General features: G+C 52.9%; 4 protein-coding genes across 6 annotated transcripts; 2 read left to right on the top strand and 2 right to left on the bottom strand.

Annotated features, from left to right (window-relative positions):
- Positions 1 to 1,488: 1,488 nt before the first annotated feature.
- On the bottom strand, positions 1,489 to 4,816 carry GPANK1 (G-patch domain and ankyrin repeats 1). Of its 3 annotated transcripts, none has more exons than XM_065885572.1 (4): positions 4,601 to 4,816; positions 3,859 to 4,082; positions 2,871 to 3,584; positions 1,489 to 2,114 (listed from the first exon to the last, which is right to left on the bottom strand). In XM_065885572.1, the coding sequence occupies exons 3-4, from the start codon at positions 3,479 to 3,481 to the stop codon at positions 1,670 to 1,672; spliced, it is 1,056 nt and encodes a 351-aa protein (XP_065741644.1). In that variant the 5' UTR covers positions 3,482 to 3,584; positions 3,859 to 4,082; positions 4,601 to 4,816; the 3' UTR covers positions 1,489 to 1,669. The 3 variants fall into 3 exon arrangements, with proteins under 3 accessions (XP_065741644.1, XP_065741645.1, XP_065741646.1); XM_065885573.1 differs by having other exon boundaries at positions 2,871 to 3,587; positions 4,601 to 4,776; XM_065885574.1 differs by lacking the exon at positions 4,601 to 4,816 and having other exon boundaries at positions 3,859 to 4,391.
- A 293-nt stretch (positions 4,817 to 5,109) lies between these two features.
- On the top strand, positions 5,110 to 9,248 carry CSNK2B (casein kinase 2 beta). Its single transcript, XM_065886349.1, has 7 exons — positions 5,110 to 5,257; positions 5,875 to 5,957; positions 6,690 to 6,792; positions 7,350 to 7,465; positions 7,914 to 7,989; positions 8,137 to 8,326; positions 9,018 to 9,248. The coding sequence occupies exons 2-7, from the start codon at positions 5,886 to 5,888 to the stop codon at positions 9,106 to 9,108; spliced, it is 648 nt and encodes a 215-aa protein (XP_065742421.1). The 5' UTR covers positions 5,110 to 5,257; positions 5,875 to 5,885; the 3' UTR covers positions 9,109 to 9,248.
- An 835-nt stretch (positions 9,249 to 10,083) lies between these two features.
- On the top strand, positions 10,084 to 11,094 carry LY6G5B (lymphocyte antigen 6 family member G5B). The gene is made up of 3 exons (XM_065885979.1): positions 10,084 to 10,141; positions 10,280 to 10,408; positions 10,691 to 11,094. The coding sequence occupies exons 1-3, from the start codon at positions 10,084 to 10,086 to the stop codon at positions 11,092 to 11,094; spliced, it is 591 nt and encodes a 196-aa protein (XP_065742051.1).
- Positions 11,095 to 13,987: 2,893 nt separating this feature from the next.
- LY6G5C (lymphocyte antigen 6 family member G5C) lies at positions 13,988 to 17,559 on the bottom strand. Its single transcript, XM_065886275.1, has 3 exons — positions 17,457 to 17,559; positions 16,210 to 16,377; positions 13,988 to 14,082 (listed from the first exon to the last, which is right to left on the bottom strand). Exons 1-3 carry the CDS (start codon positions 17,557 to 17,559, stop codon positions 13,988 to 13,990), a joined length of 366 nt encoding a protein of 121 aa, XP_065742347.1.
- Positions 17,560 to 20,798: the final 3,239 nt, after the last annotated feature.

The following is a 20,798-nucleotide window of genomic DNA, read 5'->3' as shown; positions in this document are numbered from 1 at the left end:
TGCCCCAGCAACTGGGGAGGAGGTTCTCCATCCAAGAAGGAAGGAAGGAAGGAAGGAAGGTGGCCTTGGGTCCTAGGTGCTCCGGAGCGGGAGAGTCCTGAACTGCTGCCCTAAGGCAGCTCAGGAAGAAGTCTCCTGTTAGGTGAGTGAGGGAAGAGGTATCCGGCAAACTCCAGCCAGCAACGTTCGTCCCTTGATTCAGAGGGCTGTGAACGCTATAAAGTGGCCCCACCGGCCCCTGAGCACGCAGCTGAGACTCGGTCTCCGCGAGGTCAGGCCGCAGATGTCCTCGGAGATCCCGGTTGCGAGGCAAAGCGCGGGCCTGCCTGGGGAGCCAGGCGTCCAGGCGCTGCAGCCTCTCCCGGGCCCAGTGTCCGGGCCGCGGCCTCGCGGATCCGCCCGGAGCCGCAGAGCCCGGAAGCAGCTGCACCGGGACTAGAGGGACAGGCGGAGGCGGAGCCCGCAGCTCGCGGGGCGGACCCTGCCAATCCACCACCGCCCCGCGCCCGCGCTGCTTGTGCGCGCCATCAGTGCGCACCTGGCCGTACCGCGGGGCGCAGTCAAGATCACGGGGACCCAACGCCTGAACGTAAACCTAGCTTTCCCTTTTCGTCGTCTAGAGCCCCCGTGACGCCAGTGTTCCCTTAAACTCGCCCGCCCCCTTTAGTCCCCTTTCCTTGTTTATGATTTCATGAAAGGATTTTCCGGAAAAGAAAGTTGAGAGGAGGCTTGGGACTTGAGTAGTCCTTCCTTGCTCCTCCATGCACGTATTTTACCTCTTGGATTTGACGACAGCGAGCGCTTCATGTGCCTGGCACCTAGTATGAGCAGCACAAGGGAGGAGCGGGAGAGGAAGTGTGGGAAGGACAAGTGTAGACAAATAGGATGTGCTTCCTGCCCTCAGGAGTTTTCAGGTATCAAAATGAAGAACCTCGGCTTAGTGTATATTTGGGAGGCCAGAGTTCTGGTCCCAGTTTCAGCTAATAGCCTATAGGCTGCATAATCTTAGGCACTCCTATCACACTGGCCTCTTCCTGCAAGACCCTACCCACTCTCATCACCTCTGAGCCTTCCCTGACCTCCTCTATCACCATGCATCGTATTTGATCACATCCTGTCTCCTCCAGCTGTGAGCAACCTGAAGACTGGGAAAGTCTCTTACTCCCTATTCTTAGCACATAGTATATGAACTTTGTGAAATCACTGATTGAATTGAGTGGGCAAGGGATGGAGTGGGCAGGGGATGCCTTCTGAGGGAAGTTAGACTTGCATAGAGATGGGCAATTCCTGGTTCAGGGATTGAAAAAATAGGTGGAGCACTCTGGGCAGCGGCTGGGACTAGGAGCGAACCAGACTGGCAGGGAGGTGACCCTATCATACCACCTAGCAGAGCTGCTGCCTCTTCTGGCTCAGGTAGAATTTCATGTGGCCCCCAGCCTGTTTGGCTTCCCTGTAACAGCTTCCAGAAAAGTGAATAAAACACCAAAGAGGGGGAAAAGCTTGATTTATTTCTCAACTCTCAGCCTCTTTTCTCCCAAAGGCAGAGTCCACTGATCAAAACCTGAAGGTCTGGAACCTGGGCAGGCCCCAGGAAGTAGAAGCCCAAGTGCCTAGGTCAGGGGCCCAAGTTCAGACTTCAGCAGCAGACCAGGGTCAGAACTTGCCAAGGTCAGAACTCAAGGTTCATGTATGTCCTCAGATCCCGCTCCCAGGCCCTGTCCTTCTCCTCCTGCCTTCTCGCCTCCTTCCAGTTCAGTGTGGTCACCCTAGGGGCTCTCTCCCTCCCAGCCACTGCCCGTGTATCCCGAGCTGGGAAATGTGTAACTCGGGGTTGGGGTGCTGATCTGTAGCCTAATCCTTCCTGGTCCCTCTTGAGGACAGTGGGGATGGGATTGGCACGGCCCTCGCCCCGGGGTCCCAGCCCCATTCCAGGCTCCCAGCCCCCCCTCAGCAGCAGCCTGAAGCCTGGGCTGGAGGTAGGCACCCCAAGGGGCAGGTTGCGGGGCCGGAGATCCTGGGACAATGACAGCAGGTGAGCAGTGGAGGTACGGTGGTTAGAGTCTTGGAAGTGGGCATCACAAGCCTCACAGTACTGGGGGGAGGCGGGTCGGGACCTGCAGAGAAAAAAAAGAAAGGGTTAAGGGCAGCGCAAGGGTTTAGGCCTCAGAGGTGGGTGGCAGGGTGGGCCAGGGTCCTTCCAGTATTTCTGCTGAGGAACAAATTGCCTTCCTCCCCACTTAGCAACGAGGGACCCAAAGGGGAATAGCTGGGAGAAGAGAAGGTTAAAAGGCCTCACAAGGCTCTTGGGTGAGGGAGGATTAATAATAATTACTATAGCTAATGTTTGTATAGTGCTTACTATGCTACAAGCACTGTTCTAGCACTTTACATATATTAACCCATTTACTACTAACAACCCTTTGAGAAAGGTGCTCTTATTGCCCCATTTCTTAGATGAGGAAACTGATGCACATGGACATTAGGTTGCTCGCCCAAGTAAGTAGTCAGGATTTAAACCCAGGGAGTGGGTAAACACAGGAATATAGCAAACATTTTATAATGACTTTAAATGGACTGTAACCTTTAAAAATTGTGAATCACTAATACTGTATAGCTGTAATTTATATAGTATTATACATGAACTATGCTTCAATAAAAAAATAAAATACAAAATTAAAAACTAAGTAAATATATAAATTTTTTAAATACAAAAAAATAAACCCAGGGAGCTCATGTCCGTAACCAGACTGCCTTACTAGCCTACACTAGAGGACAGGGAAGAGAACCAACCCTCCAGCTCTGTTCTGGGGCCTCTAGTGTGGAGTAGCTAGGAAGGAAAGAACACAACGGAAGATAAGGCTTCCCCTCACCGGTTCTCTGGACTCCTCGTCTCTCTGGGGCCCTCTCTGACCATGTGGGCCACCTCAGGGAAGCCTGCTTCTTCTGCCAGCTGAGCAGCATCCCTGCCACCCAGCTCGCAGACCCCCACCCAGGCAGCCCCACGACCCAGGAGATAGCGCACAGCTGCCCCCTGGCCTGCTCGGGCCGCACACATCAGGGGGGTCCACCAGAAAGCATCTCGAGCGTTGATATTCCCCCCAGCTCCCCCTGCCTCATGGGGATCCAACAGTCTTTTTAGTTTTGCCACATCCCCCTCCTGGGCTGCCCTCAGTATCCGGTGGGTCATCTTGTCCTCTGCCCCAAGGGATCTCCTTTGTCCATCTCCTCCTGATACTCCTGCTGCAGCTTCCTTCATCATTCTTCTTCTCTTCCTCTTTCTCTTACTGGCAGACTCAGGCTGAGCCCTCTGGGGTTCACGAGTGCTGCTCTCATCCCCAGTCAAGGCTTCGTAGAAAGCCCGGGCTGCAGCCCCATCCAGGGTGGGCTTCAGCTCTTCAGGCTGTGACTGCAATTGCCCATCTTTCCAGAGATCACTGGGGTCAGTGGCTCGGGTAAAGTTAATGAGGGTGGCCCCGGACATGGCTTTTGGGAGATCTGGGAAAATGAGACTAGGCAGGGGGAGGATGAGACGAGGAAGCCAAGCCCCTGGTGATCCTGCAGTGACCAGAGCCACCTCCAGACACCTGCTGGGAGAAGGAAAAGTATCCTTAGCGTCAAAAATCCCCTCCTAACCCAAAAGTGACCCCACAACCTAGGACCCTGCAGGGCCTGAGGACCATAGATCATGTGGAAAAACAGGAAATCCTACAGTAACAGACCATGACCCTTAGTAAAGGTTAACAAAGAAGTCTCCATAAGACAGCTGCCCAGAGGTCCTGCGCTCCGCCCCCACTCCCATCCTCATCAACAATAAATAATAGCCTCTCTGAGGCTACTTTACCACCACGTAAGACATACCGTTAAGAAAAACAATCAGCCTAGCTCTTTAAATCTTCCTCGATCCTATTTCGGGTAACGTCTTCTCAAACAAAAACAGACTTGACACTTCTCCGGAAGCAGGAAGCAGATTTAAGGGCGAGGTTCCAGTCTGTGTTGTTGTTTTGTAGCTTCCGTACTGCAAAATGGCACTACTCTAAGCAAAGGAATCGACAGAGTCACACGATACAAAGACGCATGCGTGGCTTGAGGGGGGACAGTTACTCGAGGGCGCAGGCGCGCGCAAGCGCCAGGGCTGTTTCCCGCCTTAGAATCGTTCCAATAGCATACCGCAACGCAGCACGTGCCCAAGTAGCGCGAGGACCGAGAAGGATCCGTCGGTTGGTGTGCTGCTTTTACATATCGCCCCCACAATACCCGTCGCCTCCCTCAAGGTGGCCCCCGCTTCGAGCTCATTTTCTGTCCCTGGGAAACCATTCTCGGGGTTAAGAAAGGCCCTGAGGTGAAGAATGCCCAGAAACCGTGAAAAGAAATAACGTCTCACAGCCCCTCACCATTACTCTGACCTGGGTTCGAAGGTCACACTTAGCGCCTGCAGCAGTCCCGTTCAAGCCCTAAGAGGAAATGCAGAAGTACAAGGGAACAAGCAGCAGAATGGCTGGCGCCACCTCAGGTTAGCGCACGGGGCAGTCCTGGTTCTGTCGCCGTTCAGTTCAGCCCAGTACACCCTACCCAGGTCCGTCAGCACAGAAACCGGCCTCACCTCCCGCCTCCGGAGCCCAAACCCCGGGGTGAAAAATGGGCCCCTTCGGGGGTCTCCTTGGCGGGCTGACTCGGGCAAGGAGCCCGACAGGCGATAAGGACCAGACTGGCTGGAGCGGATGAGGTCAATGCCCTGGGAAGCGTAGCCGCGCCGGGGCCTGAGGCTCGCCGTGCGAGGGGAACAGCAAGAAACGACACCGACAGCCGTCTTCCTCTCCCCGCCCTTCTCGACCCCACGGTTCCGGGAATCACACGACTATATTTCCCAGGCTCCGTGGCCCAGACGCGATACTGACTTTCCGCTTCCGGTTGAGCCTAGCAGCCCCTTGCTGCGCCCCGCCCCCGAGCGTCTCCCTCAGGGGCCTCGCGACACCAGGGTCGTGCGCGGGTCATCCTGGGATTCGTAGTTCGGCTTTCCCTAGTTTCGCCAGTTTCTCCCTACCGGGGACTCCATTTCCCGGCGTCCATCGCGGCTCCCGACGCTAAGCACTTGCGCGTTGCCCTCTTCCCCACCCTCCCCAATTTCCACTTCCCCCCCACCCCACTTCGCCTACCGCGGTCTTGTCCGCGCCCTGCGTTGCAGCGGTCCCCGCGGTTCCTTGGAAGCAGAAACTCCCCTTTCCCCCCCCGTCCCCCGGTCCCAGTCCCCGTCCAGTCGGTGAGTCTGGGGTCGTCCCCGCGCCGTGTCCCCCGTCCCTGGGCGCGGCACATGGGGTCTCCCCGCCTTGATATGGGGGTGGGGAAGGAAGTGACCTGGTCCGGCACCGAGGGAGGGAGAGGTGGCCAAAAGGGTGGAGGCGGGATGTGGGGGCTCCCATGAAAGCGACCTGAGGGCCACCCCCAGGCCATGAGGAAAGGAGGGGCTCGGCTCTTGCTTGGAAAGGATAAACTTCGGAACCCTTGGGAATGGGGCCGGGAACACGCGGAGACCTGCGCGGGTAGGGAGCCTGAGCCGCGGGCCCTGCCGGAGTTGACACGGAGTTGACACGGAGGAGAGAGGGGCCTGGCCTTAGGGAGCGTCAGGGATGTGGGTAGGACTAGTGGGTCAAGACCTGTCGGTTTCTCACAAGTGGTGGGACCCCAAAGAATTTATCTAGTCTCAGAGAAAAGGGGCCGAGATGTGAATAAGAGGAGCTAGAGAGACGTGCTCCAGGTTCGAATCCTTTAAGAAAGGGTTGCCCCAAATTCTTCCATGGTTGGAGGGCAAAGTGTGGAAGGAGGGAGGATATCAGGGGCAGGGAGGGAGAGCTTACCCTTACACTCCTCTTTCTTTAGCTTACGTGAAGATGAGTAGCTCAGAGGAGGTGTCCTGGATTTCCTGGTTCTGTGGGCTTCGTGGCAATGAATTCTTCTGTGAAGTGAGTTCTTCTCAAACCCCCTATCCATCTCCACATATAATCTGGCTAAATAAAAAATTCTCCCATATATTCAGCTTCCACACATTTCTTTCACAGGCTTACGTAAAAACTCTTTCTCGTCAAGGAAGACTCCCCTTAGTAACTTCCTCACTAACTTGTGGTGAAGGGGCGAGACTGGGGCCCCAAGTCAGCCCTGACATTCTTCAGCAGTATAACGTTGGACATGTCAACCTGTGTATTTTCTTTTGTATTACCACAGTGGTACTGGTAGTGGTAGTACCTATCTTCTGTGGCTGTTAGGACTAACATAGTTCCTACTAAAACGTTCTGTAACGTGCACAGCTGTGTGTTAACATAACATAAGGGATTGTAACTGCTTTCAGAAGCCAAGCTGTTGAGCCTACACCTTCCTCAGAGAGCCAGCTGGCCCTAAGGAGGGGCCAAAACTGAGATGGGAAGCAGGAATAGGAACAAGGATCATGAAAGGAATGTCTGTCTAAGACGGGGTTTGCTGTACCTGTTTATCCTTGGAAAAGAAAATCCGAAGCTTTTATGGGTGGGCGGTACATGTGAGCTGGGGAGAGAGACTCAAGTACTTCTGCTGAGTTGGGAGTGCGGAACAAAGGGAACAGAAGCAGTTGTGTTGAGAATAAGGCACCAGTTGGAGCAACTTGCCCAGGTCAAAGCTGAGGATTCTGCTATGGGTTTCCTTTTGACTTCATGTCCCGACAGGTGGATGAAGATTATATCCAGGACAAATTCAATCTCACTGGACTCAATGAGCAGGTGCCTCACTATCGACAAGCTTTAGACATGATCTTGGACCTGGAGCCTGGTGAGACACCCTCAGGGTTGTTTTGTGTGTGTATGCTTTTTTTCCTTTTCAAATCCTGTTTATCTGCTTCTTGAATTTCTAAATTTCCTTTTGGTTCTCTGACCCCCGTAACCCAAAGTCTTCTACTTCATTTTGATTCCCTACCTCACTCTTGCTTAGTTTTGTGACTTAACACCACTCGTCCCCATACTCTGATCCTGTTAACTTAGCACTATTTCATAATGCCCATTTTCCCATGAGTCTTATTTTCTGCTGCTTTCCCCTGCCTTACACCTTCCAGGCTAGAGTTTTGTCTTCTGTGGAGACATCTTTGCGTTTATGTATCGAGGGAGAGAAGGGAGCAGAGGCTGAGAGGGATGGAAAGAAGGCAGAGCTGCCTTGGGTTGGTGGAAGGGTCAGAGGCCCAGGTTTCTGGGTCAAATGCCCAGGCCATGGGTGTGGTGAGGCTTAGAGTTGGGTGCTGGGCTAACTGAGTAGCCCAGCAGTCCCTGGGGGTGGGCAGGGCACCCAAAATAGCTGTAAGACAAGTGGTTGCATTTGGTTGGGCCATGTTTCAGATGAGGAGCTGGAAGACAACCCCAACCAGAGTGACCTGATTGAGCAGGCAGCGGAAATGCTCTATGGATTGATCCACGCCCGCTATATCCTCACCAACCGTGGCATCGCCCAGATGGTGAGGCCTCTCTACTCCCACTTGGCTCCTTCGCAGGCAACAAGGGAAACAGTTTCCTTCAGCAAGAAGTCACTTGTTTCAACCTTGTCAAGGAATCTAGCTTAGAAGAGGGAAATAAACCCCAGAACTTAGGCTTAGGGATTAAAACCTGATTGAGGGTGTGCTAAAGGGGGTGTTTTCAGGGAGGGAGATGTGACCTTGGGCAGGAAGTTGTAGACTGCCTCTTCCTCAGAGAATAAGCAGCGAATGGCTCTGATGGTCTGCAGCCTGCCTAACTGGAGGAAGGGAAGCAGAGGAGTCTTGAGGGCCCATCTGAGCCAGAAAAGGGGCCTCTGGACAGCGAGAGACAGGAGGAGTTGGGGACAGAGTGATGTGGGTTGGGCTGAGGAGGGGGTTGCCTCTTCTCTTCATACCTATCCAGCAACCCTTTCCATTTTATTCACTGCAGTTGGAAAAGTACCAGCAGGGAGACTTTGGCTACTGTCCCCGTGTGTACTGTGAGAACCAGCCAATGCTTCCCATCGGTGAGTGTTGGAAAAGGGAAAGAAGGGCCACGTAAAATGGCAGGTCCACTGGGAAGGAGTTGGGGCTCAGCAAGTTGGGGCCTGAGTCCAGGAGGGAGGTTGGGCAGGCTTGGGTTACCTGGCCTGCTGAGTCTGGCTGTCTCCCAGGCCTTTCGGACATCCCAGGTGAGGCCATGGTGAAGCTCTACTGCCCCAAGTGCATGGACGTGTACACACCCAAGTCATCGAGGCACCACCACACGGATGGCGCCTACTTCGGCACCGGTTTCCCTCACATGCTCTTCATGGTGCACCCCGAGTACCGGCCCAAGAGGCCCGCCAACCAGTTTGTGCCCAGGTGGGGAGCAGGGACAGAGTCACCAAGGGTCAAAGGAAAGGGCCGGGGTCCCCCAGAAAGAAGGGAGGACAAAGGTAGACTGCTGGATTGGGGCCCAGGTATTGCCCCTGTCTGGACAGGGCTTGGTCTGCTCTTGACACCTACTTCTCCCAAAGCCAGGGCTTTTCCCTGCTGAGTGACCTTGGGAAAGTTGTGTGGTCATCTATGCCTCAGTTCCGTTATCCATGAGGTGGGGATAGTGACATGCCTGACAGTGTGTTTTTAAATGTATGAATCGCTTAAGGTAATGTTTGTCACTTGAAGCAACATTTAAACAGTAGCTAACCTTGTTGTCTTCTTGGGTGTTCAATCTTCTGCCAGGAAATCCTCAGAGCTACGGTTCAAGTGTGGTTTATCTTCCTAGAGTATCATTTTTACTCTTGTGTAGAGAAGGAAAGTTCAGCTTTATATTGAAACAAGTACTGACGTGTGTGCTTGTGCGTGTGTACACACGTGTACGTCCTAGAATTTGAGTTTTAATGGATATTTAAAATAAATTTCCAAATATTCTTGAGAGAAGTTTGGGAACCTCTGCCCTTCAGTACTGAGCAGGCCCATGAAGGAGCTGGGGTGGGGAGGCAGGAATGCTGGCCACAGGCAGGGCCAGGATGGGGCTCACGCTGCTGCCTCTCTGACCTCTGCCCTGACCCAGGCTCTACGGTTTCAAGATCCATCCGATGGCCTACCAGCTGCAGCTCCAAGCGGCCAGCAACTTCAAGAGTCCAGTCAAGACGATTCGCTGATTCCCCACCCCACCTGTCCCCAGTCTTTGACACTTTCATTCCTTTGCTGCCACCCTTTCATGAACCCTCTATGGTTTTTAGTTTAAATTAAAGGAGTCATTATTGTGGTGGGAATATGAAATAAAGTGGAAGAAAAGGCCGTGGGCTGATTTGCTGGTGCTTGGGGTTGGGGAAGGGAGGGTAATGGTGTGCTGAACCCCAGGAGCTCTCCTGGCCCCGCCCACCCTCCTCAGCTTGAAATCCAGCACAGATATGTGCCCAGTGGATTTGGGTGATGTTTTTAGTAGTAAAGTGGAGTTGTAGAATTGGGTGTGGGGATGTGCAAAGATCACAAAAGACTCAAAAATCAAATTTCAAAGATTAGAGAAATATTCTTTTTGGGCCACCTGTGGTCGTCTGTTTATACTCTAGGGAGTGCAGTCAGCAACACTTTGAGTTTGGGTTTTACAGGGAAAGTGGTCCCAAAATAAACAACTGTAAGGGGTGGGGAAAGGAGGGGCAGGGTCCAGAACTGCTGTTGTGTGGTGTCTGCCTGCCCCCTGCTGGGGAGCTGAGACATGCGCATCTCAGAAGGATGGGGGGCACTGGCTTCCTGGCTAAGGTTTCTCCCAGAACAATAGGGACTGACCCTATTGTGTGGGAAGGATAGCAGATGGTACCAGAGAAGGAAACATCCATGCACCCTTGAAAGGCACACAGGACAAAGGTAGACTGCTGGATTGGGGCCCAGGTATTGCCCCTGTCTGGGCTACTGCTCCCACATTGAGGAACCAGACCTGGTGGGTGAGGACATGTCCCTCCTGCCAAGTTAATAGCTTCCTCCCCCAGTCAGGAATATAGCTCTGCACCTGCGGTAGCTCTTGCTCAGACTGCCTGTCAAAACTACCCTGCAGTTCAGGCTCAAGGAGAATGGCCACAGGAAGGTGGGGTTTCAGAGCACCCCTGAGGGGCTTCCCCTCTCCCCAGAATTCCATGATGAAGGCCCATATGTTTGTAGGTGTGCTGGTCATGATGGGCTTCACAGTGGGAAAGGGTAAGTGGGACAGGGGGGCAGGGAAGGAGGGGTGACTGAGTCCAGGGAGGGGATGGCTCTGGATGAGCGGACTCCCCGCAGGGCAGGGAACTTGGAGTGAGCCAACACGGCCATTTCTCCTGTCTTCCACTTCCCCAGCTCTTGTTGCTGAAGTCCGGACCTGCCACCTCTGCCTCTTAGAAGATCCTACTATAGGATGTGTTTTAGGCTCAGAGAAGTGCACGATCAGCAGCTCATCCCCATGCATGGGGATCAGCATCTTTCATAGTCAAGTCCCAGGAAGGGGCTACTGGTAGGGCAGCCCATGGCTTGGTCTCCTCTTGTAGATGAAGGCTGCTTAGGGCCTGAGGTCTAAGGAGATGGAGGATCCTGGAGGGGGAGGGGTCTGGGCTTCTGTGGAGCCAGTTAAGCTAATTTTTCTGGCGCCTTCTGATGGAGTCTGGGATAGTAATTGGGTCTGGGTGAGGGATTGCAGAGTCTGGGAAAGGGGTGCCAGGTTTGGGGACTATGGGAGGCAGCAGTGGTTGTTAGCTGTCCCCTCTCTTCCAGATACCAAGGTTTGCTTCTTAATCCGGGGCTGTGGACAGCACAAGTCTTACCGGTGCCAAGAAAAACACCCCACCTACCTCCCAGAGTACTGGTACTATGCCCAGTGCTGCCAGTATGATTACTGCAACTCCTGGTACAGCCCCCAGCTCCAGAGCTCCCTCCCTGAGGCCCCTGAGGGGTCCCTGGCCCTGCCCCTGTCTGAGTCCCAGATCCAGTGGTTCTGCCAAGCCCTGAACCTCTCACTGCCCCTACCCAGCTTCCATGCTGAGAAGGAGCCTTCTGAAGGCCTGGACCCCCTGGCTGTCCTGCCCCTGAATCTGAGTTTGTCCATTGCTGACCTGCGCCGCATATACTGGTTCCTCAACAATTCAGGACTTTTGGTTCCTCCCTGGGCTAGGCTGTGACGTCTTACCCTTCCCAGATTTCACTCTGGTCCAGCGTCTCTCCCCTGACACCCCAGCATCATGTACTGCCCTCTCAGAACACTCACACTTTCTGGTCTGTGAGTTCTCAGTCTTCCTTTCCTTTGTACTTCCATCGTCTATATGGTTTTGGTTTAGTTTCCTCCCCAAAAAGCAGTTGGCACTGCACCCAGTGCCCTTCGTCCACCTAGAAAATAATCTCAGGTGTGAATTCTGCCTAGGCTGACCTGGGAAAGGCACAGTGGTTTCCTCATCCCTTTCCTATCATCTGAGTGGGATCATTCCCCCCCACCCCCCATCTTCCTGATCCCCTCTCAATCTGGCTATTTCCACCCCTACACCTGTCTCTAAAACCTTGTGCCAGACTGACCTTGCATCAAGAAGGGTGAGAGGCGGACTTTGTGCAGATTTCCTGACTGGGCACTCTGGTGTTCCTACCTCACTGTCTCCACCACCCTCACTCCCGCCTGGTCTCCTGCTTCCTTCTCTCATCTCTTGTCCCCATCTTTGACTTCCACAGCCCCACTTCACGTCCCTGAGTCCTGACACCCACTTGCACAGAATCCCAGGGAGAGGAGAGGATCTGTCCTCTGCTCCACATTCTCCAGTTTCCCTCCAGAATAAACAAACTGGGCTAAGTCTGTGTCACATTGTTTATGGGGTCAGGCTCAGGTGTGGGCAAGTGTAAACAGGTTAAAGAAAGTTAACTGGGTGTGGGGTTCAAACAGGGTTGCAGAGCCCTGCCCACTCCACTTGGCCTTTGTAGTTCCTCATGGCCTGCCGCAAAGAGCCCACATCCACCCCACCCTCTGCTCAGCTAGAGATCAAAGTATGAGGATTGTGACTCCTGCCAGCCTTAAACATACCCTACAAAACCTAGAAAGTTAAACCCAGGTGATGTCAGGTTTTTCCACATAAGAAAGGAGGAAATACTCAACCATGAAAACTCAAGAGCAAACCAGAGGGCCCATGTCTGCATCTCAGAGTTACCTGGAGCTGAGGCACCTGCGTTCCTGCCTATTCTCAGTTCTTTTCAGGATCCTGGGAGCCAGGACCCCCTCTGTGAGGGCCTAGGTGGAGGGGGTGGGAGAGTACAGAGAGCACACAGGTGGGGCTGCAGTGGTAGGGTCTTTCATTTTGAAAAACCACAAGCATGCAGAAAGCAGCCTTCCCCATACATTCAATAAACACTGGACACACTGCTCTGAGCCAGGCCCAGTATTAAGCAGCAAGACTTGCAGAGGAGTACAGCCAGGTGTCCACCCTTCTGAACCTCACAACCCAGTGCTGGGATTATGAAACCTTTTTCTGAAAAGTAGTGCAGCTCTGTGGCTGGGAGGCCCAATCCCAGTTCCTCTGCCGCTTAAGTAAGTTGGTCTCTGTGCCGAATTTTGGTCACCTGTCAAGTAGGGATAGTGCCTCAGGATTGAGAGAATGTGTGTCAACGTGTGCACAGAGATAGAAGTTAATGGACTCAAAAATAGACACGCCTTAGAGGCAAACATACACGCAGATTTTGGTCTATTTAGTTTTAAACCTTTTTGGCCATACAGATGTTTGCGCACCAAAAGGTGGGTTTTTGTAAACTACACACGTGTGTTTACCACTCCCTGGGTTAGCATAAAGGCCTTTATCAGCACCCAAAGCTGCCTTCATGCACCCTCCTAGACCCTCCTAAAATTCAGGGGTAGCCACTGTCCTGAATTTTGTCTGTGTGCTTGATAGAAACGACATCACACAGCATACACTCTTCCTACACAACATTTTGCATGTGTGTTAATAGACTTTTGTGGCCCCTTTAATGGCTTGTGCTCTGGTGGGAGAAACCATTTGTTTCTAGGTCAGGAAGCAGTTGGAGGTACAAAGAGAGGTACAAGCCACTGTGTCCCTCTCTTGCCGCCCCACTTTACCCCATGACCTCTGACTTCAGCATAAGTCAAGGGCCCAGGTTTACACAGCTCCAGAAAGTCAAACTGGAAGACAGCCTTAGAGGATGAGAAACCCAAGGCCCGAAACTGAGGAGTAACTTAACCATGGTCCTTGAAAAGGGAAGTTGAGCCTGGGATCAGAGAGGCCGCTAGGCCTTGCATCTCTTCACAGAGCTCCTTCCCCACCCTCTCCTCCCTGGGACTGGTTCTCTTACAGCTCCGCTTCTACCAACACACCCCCATGAACCTCCCTACCAGTCCCCATCCAGCTCTGGGTCTGACAGCACTTCTGAGAATGCCCACTACCCTTCTGGTCTTCAACATAGGAGGACTTGCAGTTCCTCTTCACCTCTTTGTGCTGAGAGCTGAATCAGAGACAGTGGGGCAGGGCAGGAGCAGAGCTCCGCAGAGCTGGGAGCCACTTACCTGCCCCCGACGGGGCACTCAGGCAGTACCACCTCCCTCAGCCTCCACATCCACCAGAAGAGAGAGACAAATCAGTTTGCACACCTATTTATTTTGGAGGAACAGCTGGGGACTTTGGACAAGAGAGGACCATGGTGGGAAAAGAAGCAAAGCAGGGCAAAGGGGCATCCTTGAGGTGGGAACAGACAGGAGGAAAGATGTCAGACTGAGGCCTTGAAGGAAAACTCCAGAGAATTCTGGAGAGGGAGCCTAGGGAAGGGGCAGAGTGGGAATAGGGGTGTTGAGGGGCGTCAACCAAGAGACAGATAGGACTGGGGTCCAGTAGCTGCTGCTGAGGGCGGCAGGGAGGGCTGGTGGGTGGGGCTGGACATTGTTCTGGCTGCCCCCAGGTGGAAATCAGGAGGATGTCTGGAAATTGGCAGGTTTTTACTCCAGAGGTCTCTATGGAAGTTCTAAGGACCATATTTTATTCTGTTCTGAGGGTTATTGCAGAAATTCCGGAAGCAGCATCGAGAGAATATCTAGAAGCCCAGCACTGGAGGAGTGTGGGTGTACGAGCGATCACTCATCTGCTCCTTGCTGCGGCAGTCACTCACCACGATCTCCGAACCACTGTCTGGGGAGGGACGGCAGCAATCAGCAACACAGAGTTCCCAGGTAAAGCCCCGAACCCTCCCATCCCCTCACCCCACATGGACTTACCATCACTGCCCCCACACCCTGCCCTGGACCCCCAAAATGCAACAATTCCTGGAACTGGACAGGCCAGCGAGTGCCAGGGAGTCACCAGCCATGAACTCTGTGGAAGTTTCCCAGGGAAGGTTAGTGGGAAAGAGCCATTCGAGATACAGTGACAGCTGGAATGGGGTGAATTGGGACTTGTGGAGCAAAGTGAGGAGAACCAGCACTTCAGGCGGGACCATGTAAGAAAAAGTTGGGAGATGTATTGGAGGTCAGATTGCAGACAGGAGGTGTTTGTCGTTTATTTTATGGATCAAAAGTAAGAGAAGAGGAAAAAAAAAAAGTAAGAGAAGATGAGGAACTTCCCTGGTGGCACAGTGGTTAAGAATCCGCCTGCCAATGCAGGGGACATGGGTTCGATCCCTGGTCCAGGAAGATTCCACATGCCGTGGAGCAACTAAGCCCGTGCGCTGCGCCACAACTGCTGAGCCTGCGCTCTGGAGCCCACGGGCCACAACTATTGAAGCCGGAGCATCCTAGAGCCCGTGCTCCGCAACAAGAGAAGCCACTGCAATGAGAAGCCCACGCACCGCAACGAAGAACAGCCCCCGCTCGCAGCAACTGGAGGAAGCCCTCGCGCAGCAACAAAGACCCAACGCAGCCGAAAATAAATAAATAAAATATAAATAAATTTATATTAAAAAAAGTAGAAGAGGATATCTCTGCTGCTATTGTATATATGAGAGAGGGGAAATCTTTGTGCCCATGTATGGGGATGTTCACTGCTGCCCTGCTTGAGAGAGTGAAAACTTAGAAGCAACCTAAAGGTCCATCAGTAGGGGGATGGATAAATCAACTCTGACATGCCCATGCCGTGGAATACCATGCAGCAGGACAGGAAGCTGGTTACAAACTGATACGGAAACATCCCCCATAACTGTTAAGTTTGAAAAACAAGTGCAGAACAGTGCTTACAGTAGTATGGTACTGTTTGTGGAGGAAAAAAAGAGGTGAAAAGGAGTAAACAGCGTATTTGTATAGGGTGGGATGTGCACAAAAGGTCACAGAAAGGATAATAAAGGCAATTTTAAAAATGGTTTTATCTTATTCATGCCTGAGAGCTGGGTGAATTGGGCCAGGAGTGGGAGGGAGACTTTTCTTGAATACTCTGATATGGAACCACATCTATGCATCAGCTGTTTCAAAAAGTATAATGAAAGGATTTGAATGAAGGCAGCTTTGTACAGCAGTTGTCAAGAGCACCATCTCTGGAACCACCACAAACTGTGGCTCAGCCTCTAGGAGACTTATGCAAGGTACTGACCTCTCTGCACCTCTGTTTCCACGTCTGTAAAATGGGGATAACAGTGCCTACCTTGGAGGGTTGTAAGTGCTTACAACAGTGCCGGGTACAGAGTCTGTGTTATGTGTTTATTATTTATTATTGAAAAAGGTGTGGGATCAGGTGGAAGAGCAGGCTTGAGGAACTGGGAATGTAGTCAATTTCCAGCAAGTTGAAAATGAGGTGGAGATATCCAGAGGGCAATTTGACATTACAGTTTGGCCTAACATTCAGTTGTAGGAGGATGCGGTATGTGCCTGCTGGGTGAAGCCAAGCAAGCAGATAAAATCCTCTGGGAGAGTAAAGAGGAAGAGAGCTAAGGACCAAACTTTGGGGAACGTGAACTGTTAAGGGTCAAGACTTAGTGAAGACCCAGTTAAAGGCAAGACTCAGTGAAGGAGACTGGAAAGAAGCAGTGGAGGATGTAGGAGAAGAGTGGTGCTGGCAGGAACTACTGCTGACAGACGGGGAGAAGGCAGCTTGAAGAAAGGCCAGTAGATTTGGTGATCTCCAGGGTCCCCTACAAGGCTGGGTGCTATGAGGAGGGGAGGGGAGTAGAAGTGGAGGTGGGGAGTGGCTCTAAAGGAAAGGAAAGAGGGAGAGTGGTGGAACAGTGTCTCAGAGTTGAGGGAACCAGGATTAGGGTGCAGCTTAGGAGGCTGGTAGAGACTCAGTTCGGGAATGGGCTGTGCCCGCGACGAAAGGGAGGAGGCAGCTTACTGCGCTTTATGAGCAGAGTCACGCAGCTGCTGCCCTTTGGGGCGAGGCAGATGTCAGCTCCCAGAAGGCATCCCACCTCCTTGGTCTCCAAGAGGCATGGATAGCAGCTTAGGTGTTTGTTTAAATGAATCTGATGAAGGGGTTCTTGATCATAACGCTCAAACTCACCTAGAATTCAGAGAAGCACTGACCCCAAACCCACCTAATTCCCAGACTGGCCAATCCCACTGTTCCCTCCTACCTCCCCATCTCAGAAAACCATGAAATCACCAATTCTTTAATGAACCGTCTGGCTTAATCTAACATCAGAAGCTTTCGTTCTCATTAAAAATCTCCATTCTCTGCTCTTTTACCTCCTGAAATGAGGAACTCATTCATTCATTCATTTATTCATATATTTGAGGGGCTAACGTGCCCAGCACTCTACAAGCCTCTAACTTTTAAAGGTTAGGCCAAGGCAGCCCATTCCAACTTTTGGCAGCCCTGTTAGGACAGTTCTTCCTTTGTGACTTGGTTTCACTGTCCCCACCCAACCCCCAGACTCTTTTGAATATGCTTTCTTAATCTATAATGTTCAGAAGTGAAAACATCAGGGTGCATCATCACAGGACAGGAAGAATCTCAGCTTTGTGTAGACAGGAGACATCAAGCAGCCCGAGGCCACATTCTTTGTTTGGTGGTTCTCTCACTGAACAGACTCATATTAAACTTTGTCCACCAAAGCCCTCCCCAACTGCATTCATACTCATCTCCCTCCTCCTCTGGTCCCAGGCCCAGACCACATGTTAATGAGTCCCCAGACCCAGCAGAGCACTTGGTGTAAGGCAGCTGCTTAGCAAACACTTTGGATCTTGTTTCTGTGTCGATGGTGCTTTGCAGCCAAGTGAGGTTATCAGGCTGGATTCAGCCTTGTTCTACGCTGTGGATCCTGAGGCTGTCATCTGGCATGTTCTCCCAACCCTCCCTATTCTGTAATGTCCTCAGATCCTAAGAGGTTCCCTTTAGTATCTCCATTTAGGTCACCGCTGTTGCGTGAGATAGCCCTGGGGTAATCACCAGAAATCTCCCTCAGAGTGAACATCAGTACATTATCAGTCCCCAGGCATTATCCCCCCAAGCCCACCCATCCCATCTTTCTTCCTGCCTGGGTTTACCTGAATCTCCTTGGCAGATGTACCCAGACATCTATCCAGCGTTTCCCTATCCAGCAGGATAGGAGACCCTTCTGACCCCTTAGAGCCACTTACCAAACGCCAAGCTCATCAGGACCAGCATTATTAAGAGGACCATGTACAGGGCTTGGGGGGGGCCCGGATTCCGGCTACCTGCAGGGCCCGCCATAACACGCATGACTGCCCACCAGCCTCCAGTTTGGCCTTATATTGGTGGAAGAGAAGGTGGCGAAGACGAAGGGGAGAGGCAACATCCTTTGGGGGTGGAAATCAGTGCCTGAACAGCCAGAGGGACAGAGTGTCCTCACCACGGCCATTCTGGGGTCTAACATACTGGCTTGGGGACAAGGACCCAGCAACAGGGGAATGAGAGGGGAAACTTCTTTCGTATTAATTCAACAGACATTCATTAAATCACTGCATCAGGTGTTGGGGATACAATATTGCACAAAATCACTACCCTCACAGAGTACACCATCTAGTACGGGAGACAAGTCAACGGACAATGAAGGGGGGAGGGGCGGGGAGCGCGGGCAGACTGCTTCCGGGGAGAACTTGGGCAATGGGAACTACTGACCCAAGGGGTTTCATTAGAGCAGTAACAAGATCAATTTATGTTTGTAAAAGATTTCTGAGGCCAGAAAACCACTTAGGAAGCTATTCCTGAGCCCAGTCACAAGATGGCGACCTGGTCTAGCAGAAGAGAGGGAAGCCGCGAAGTGAATGAATCTGAGCTGCATTTAGAAGAAAGACTGGACAGATTTGGACTTAGACTGAATGTGAGGTGAGGGAAGGGGGATAGGCTTGCAAAAGGGGGTAACTGTGACACCATTTTTCAAGATGAGAAAGACGTGTCAGAAATCCAAAAGCGAGGACAACCTGAGTCGCTAATGACCGTACTCAGCCCAGTGCCCCCTGTGGGTTCCGGGAAGTCAGAGCCTTTCCCTACGCCCGACTTCTCCGGCCCCGCCTCAGCTCAGCTGCAGGTCGGTGGATCTGATCTCCGGCGCCCACAGGCTCCGGCGCTGTGCGCTCGCTCTCCGCGCCTGGCTGCACCTCAGAGATTTTGGGAAGACGCGAAGGCGGCCCCCAGCCCAAGCTCAGCTCTTGGCCGGGCGGCTGGGGAGGGCGCGCCCGGCGTCGGGACCCAGGCATCCGGCCCTGTCAGACGCCCGAGGGTTCCCTGCTGTGGTCCCAACACTATCCAAGAATCATCCGGTCTCGGGGTGCTGATGCGGAAGATGGGAAGAAACTGACGGAGACACGCCAAGAAAGGCGGACGCGAAAGAAGAAATACGAGAGGAAAACACACACCACTGCGCGCACCCCAAGAGCCTTGGGATGATAAAGAGAATTATTTTAGAGAAAAGTCAAGAGTAATGGAGAACTGGGGAGGAGCACCTGGGACCGATATAAATGTTGGTTGAATGAGGGACAAAGTGATAGACGAAAACAATTAGACAGCGAGGGCTGCTTTTGAAGCAAAGTGGGCAAAGGAGAAGCAGAAGGGAATTTCACAGCGCTCTTTGACTCCCTCTCTCGAATATAAGCGCAACGAAAAGTCCAAGGGCGTTATGGGTGGCTGAGGCTGGCCTCCCTTAAGGGGTCGCCCTGAGAGGTCCGGGAGGACTTGCGGTGGAGCTACGGCAATCCGGGGCCCAGGGCGTAGCAAGTGCTAACAGGCGAGTAGTTATTTCGGAGCTGGGCTGGGCCTTCTTCAGAGAGGGCGTGGCTTTAGGGTCATTAATCCCGCCCTTGTTTCGTTTCGCTCCGCCCCTGTCCACGAGGCAGGGCGCGGCTTCTGTGCCCGCAGAGCCGCCAGAGTTCGTTGTCATGGTGACGGGCTCCTTGGAGGCTTTCCTGGGGTGAAGAGGCGGGGCTTTGCAACAGTCGTCATGGTGAAAACAACGGCTGGAGAAATCCACGCTGAGGGCCCCTCCCCCCGGACAAGGGATACCTGAGGGTAAGCAGCCAAATTACCAAACAAAGCAGGTCGGGCCTTAGGACAGAACGCTGCAGTTAGAGGAAGAATCGGGGTGAACGAGGGGCGGAGCTATGGATGATTGGGCCGGGCGAAAGCCAGGTTCTGTTAGGGGAGTGGCCGCGACAGAGCGGTCTGGAGAGGAACTACGGAGGGGATCTTTAATCAGAATAGAAATGAATGAAAAAGTGAATGACTGGGCTCCTGAGGGAGCTGGGAAGGGTTGGTGATTGGATGGATGGATGGATGGATAGGGACCTGGCTATCCCCGACGCCTGGGCCCCCCACTCTCTGGAGCCTGTCACCCTCGGGGCCCTCATTCACTTGTGACAGTGCGAGAAACACATGCCCCTCCCGGGGACATGGAGCAAACCCTCAACCCAGACACTCAGTTCAGAGCCGAGTCCAGCACCTCACACTGGGAGCAGCGCAGGGTGGCGCCTGGGCCAATGAGACATGGTAAGATAAGGGGTGGCCCAGCCCGGGGCCCACATCTTCTTCCCAGGTTTCCTGTCCAGTTGCTAGCTCTCCTTTTTCCCAGCCTCCATCCCCTCTCCCAGTTTGCCTAGCAACTCTGGGATGCCTGGGTGTCCAGGCCTCACCTGGTGCCCACTACAGCAAGAGTCAGAGCCTCAGCAGATGTGGTGTCTGCATCTCAGCTGGTTTTCTCCCGAGACTGCTAGAACCCTGATAAACAGGGTGAGGAGTGGATATGGGGAGCTGGTCCCACGCCGGGGGCGGGGGTGTGAGCCTTATCAGATGGGGAGCAATCTGAGGGGGTAGACTGAGACTCCTTGGTGGCGTGGTGCAGAATTCAAATTTTGAGCCTCACTTCTCCCCATCCACTTCAGGTATCCACGCGCCCCTCATGGCATCCACTGTTCTCTATAGTATGTGCAGGAAGAAGGGGGAGGGAGACGTGGTTGTAGAGGCAGGTCAACAGAGTCCCTGATGGCCATGGCCAGGAAGAGGGAGTCCTTTGTGTCTAGGGTGTGAGATGTGGGGCACCCCGTGTTTGCATTTAAGGAGGTTCCCTTAGCTGAACAAAGACTTGGTCTCCAGGGGGCTAACTATCCTGATGGCTCTGGAAGGCAAGGTTCAGAATCATGCAGCTGGTCCCACAGCTTCACGCTCCATACTTCCCACCCTGTTTGCTCCCTAGGGCAGAACAGAGGAGAGGGGTGCCAGTATCAGCTCTCCGGTATTTGCTAAAGGTGGAACATTCTGGAGCTGTGGCCACCTCTTCTAACCCCAAATAGGAGGCATCATGTCAACTGACAAGTCTCAGATCACTCCTTTCAGTGGAGACTCAGTATATCTCCCTTTAAGGAGCTGCTGAGCTGGTTAGGGCAGACAGCCTCTGCCCCAGGGATTGCAGGGGAGCTCTGTGCTTTGAGGTTGGAGGAGACACTGAAATTAACCAGAGGCTGTATCCA

The sequence above is a fragment of the Phocoena phocoena genome, chromosome 10 (assembly GCF_963924675.1).
Source record: "Phocoena phocoena chromosome 10, mPhoPho1.1, whole genome shotgun sequence".
In the NCBI taxonomy this organism is placed as follows: domain Eukaryota; kingdom Metazoa; phylum Chordata; class Mammalia; order Artiodactyla; family Phocoenidae; genus Phocoena; species Phocoena phocoena.
This window is presented reverse-complemented; position numbering and strand designations above follow the sequence as displayed.

Excerpts from the sequence above, each read along its gene's own strand:
- GPANK1 (XM_065885572.1), bottom strand. The coding sequence starts at position 3,481 with ATGTCCGGGGCCACCCTCATTAACTTTACCCGAGCCACTGACCCCAGT. Across the intron at positions 2,115-2,870 it reads ACGAGGAGTCCAGAGAACCG|GTCCCGACCCGCCTCCCCCC; the intron begins GTGAGGGGAAGC and ends TTTTCTCTGCAG.
- LY6G5B (XM_065885979.1), top strand. The coding sequence starts at position 10,084 with ATGAAGGCCCATATGTTTGTAGGTGTGCTGGTCATGATGGGCTTCACA. Across the intron at positions 10,142-10,279 it reads GGGCTTCACAGTGGGAAAGG|CTCTTGTTGCTGAAGTCCGG; the intron begins GTAAGTGGGACA and ends CCACTTCCCCAG. Across the intron at positions 10,409-10,690 it reads GGGGATCAGCATCTTTCATA|ATACCAAGGTTTGCTTCTTA; the intron begins GTCAAGTCCCAG and ends CCTCTCTTCCAG.
- CSNK2B (XM_065886349.1), top strand. The coding sequence starts at position 5,886 with ATGAGTAGCTCAGAGGAGGTGTCCTGGATTTCCTGGTTCTGTGGGCTT. Across the intron at positions 5,958-6,689 it reads GCAATGAATTCTTCTGTGAA|GTGGATGAAGATTATATCCA; the intron begins GTGAGTTCTTCT and ends ATGTCCCGACAG. Across the intron at positions 7,466-7,913 it reads ACCGTGGCATCGCCCAGATG|TTGGAAAAGTACCAGCAGGG; the intron begins GTGAGGCCTCTC and ends TATTCACTGCAG.
- LY6G5C (XM_065886275.1), bottom strand. The coding sequence starts at position 17,559 with ATGCGTGTTATGGCGGGCCCTGCAGGTAGCCGGAATCCGGGCCCCCCC. Across the intron at positions 16,378-17,456 it reads CCTGATGAGCTTGGCGTTTG|GTGAGTTTGAGCGTTATGAT; the intron begins GTAAGTGGCTCT and ends TCTGAATTCTAG. Across the intron at positions 14,083-16,209 it reads GACTCTGCTCATAAAGCGCA|ACAGTGGTTCGGAGATCGTG; the intron begins GTAAGCTGCCTC and ends GTCCCTCCCCAG.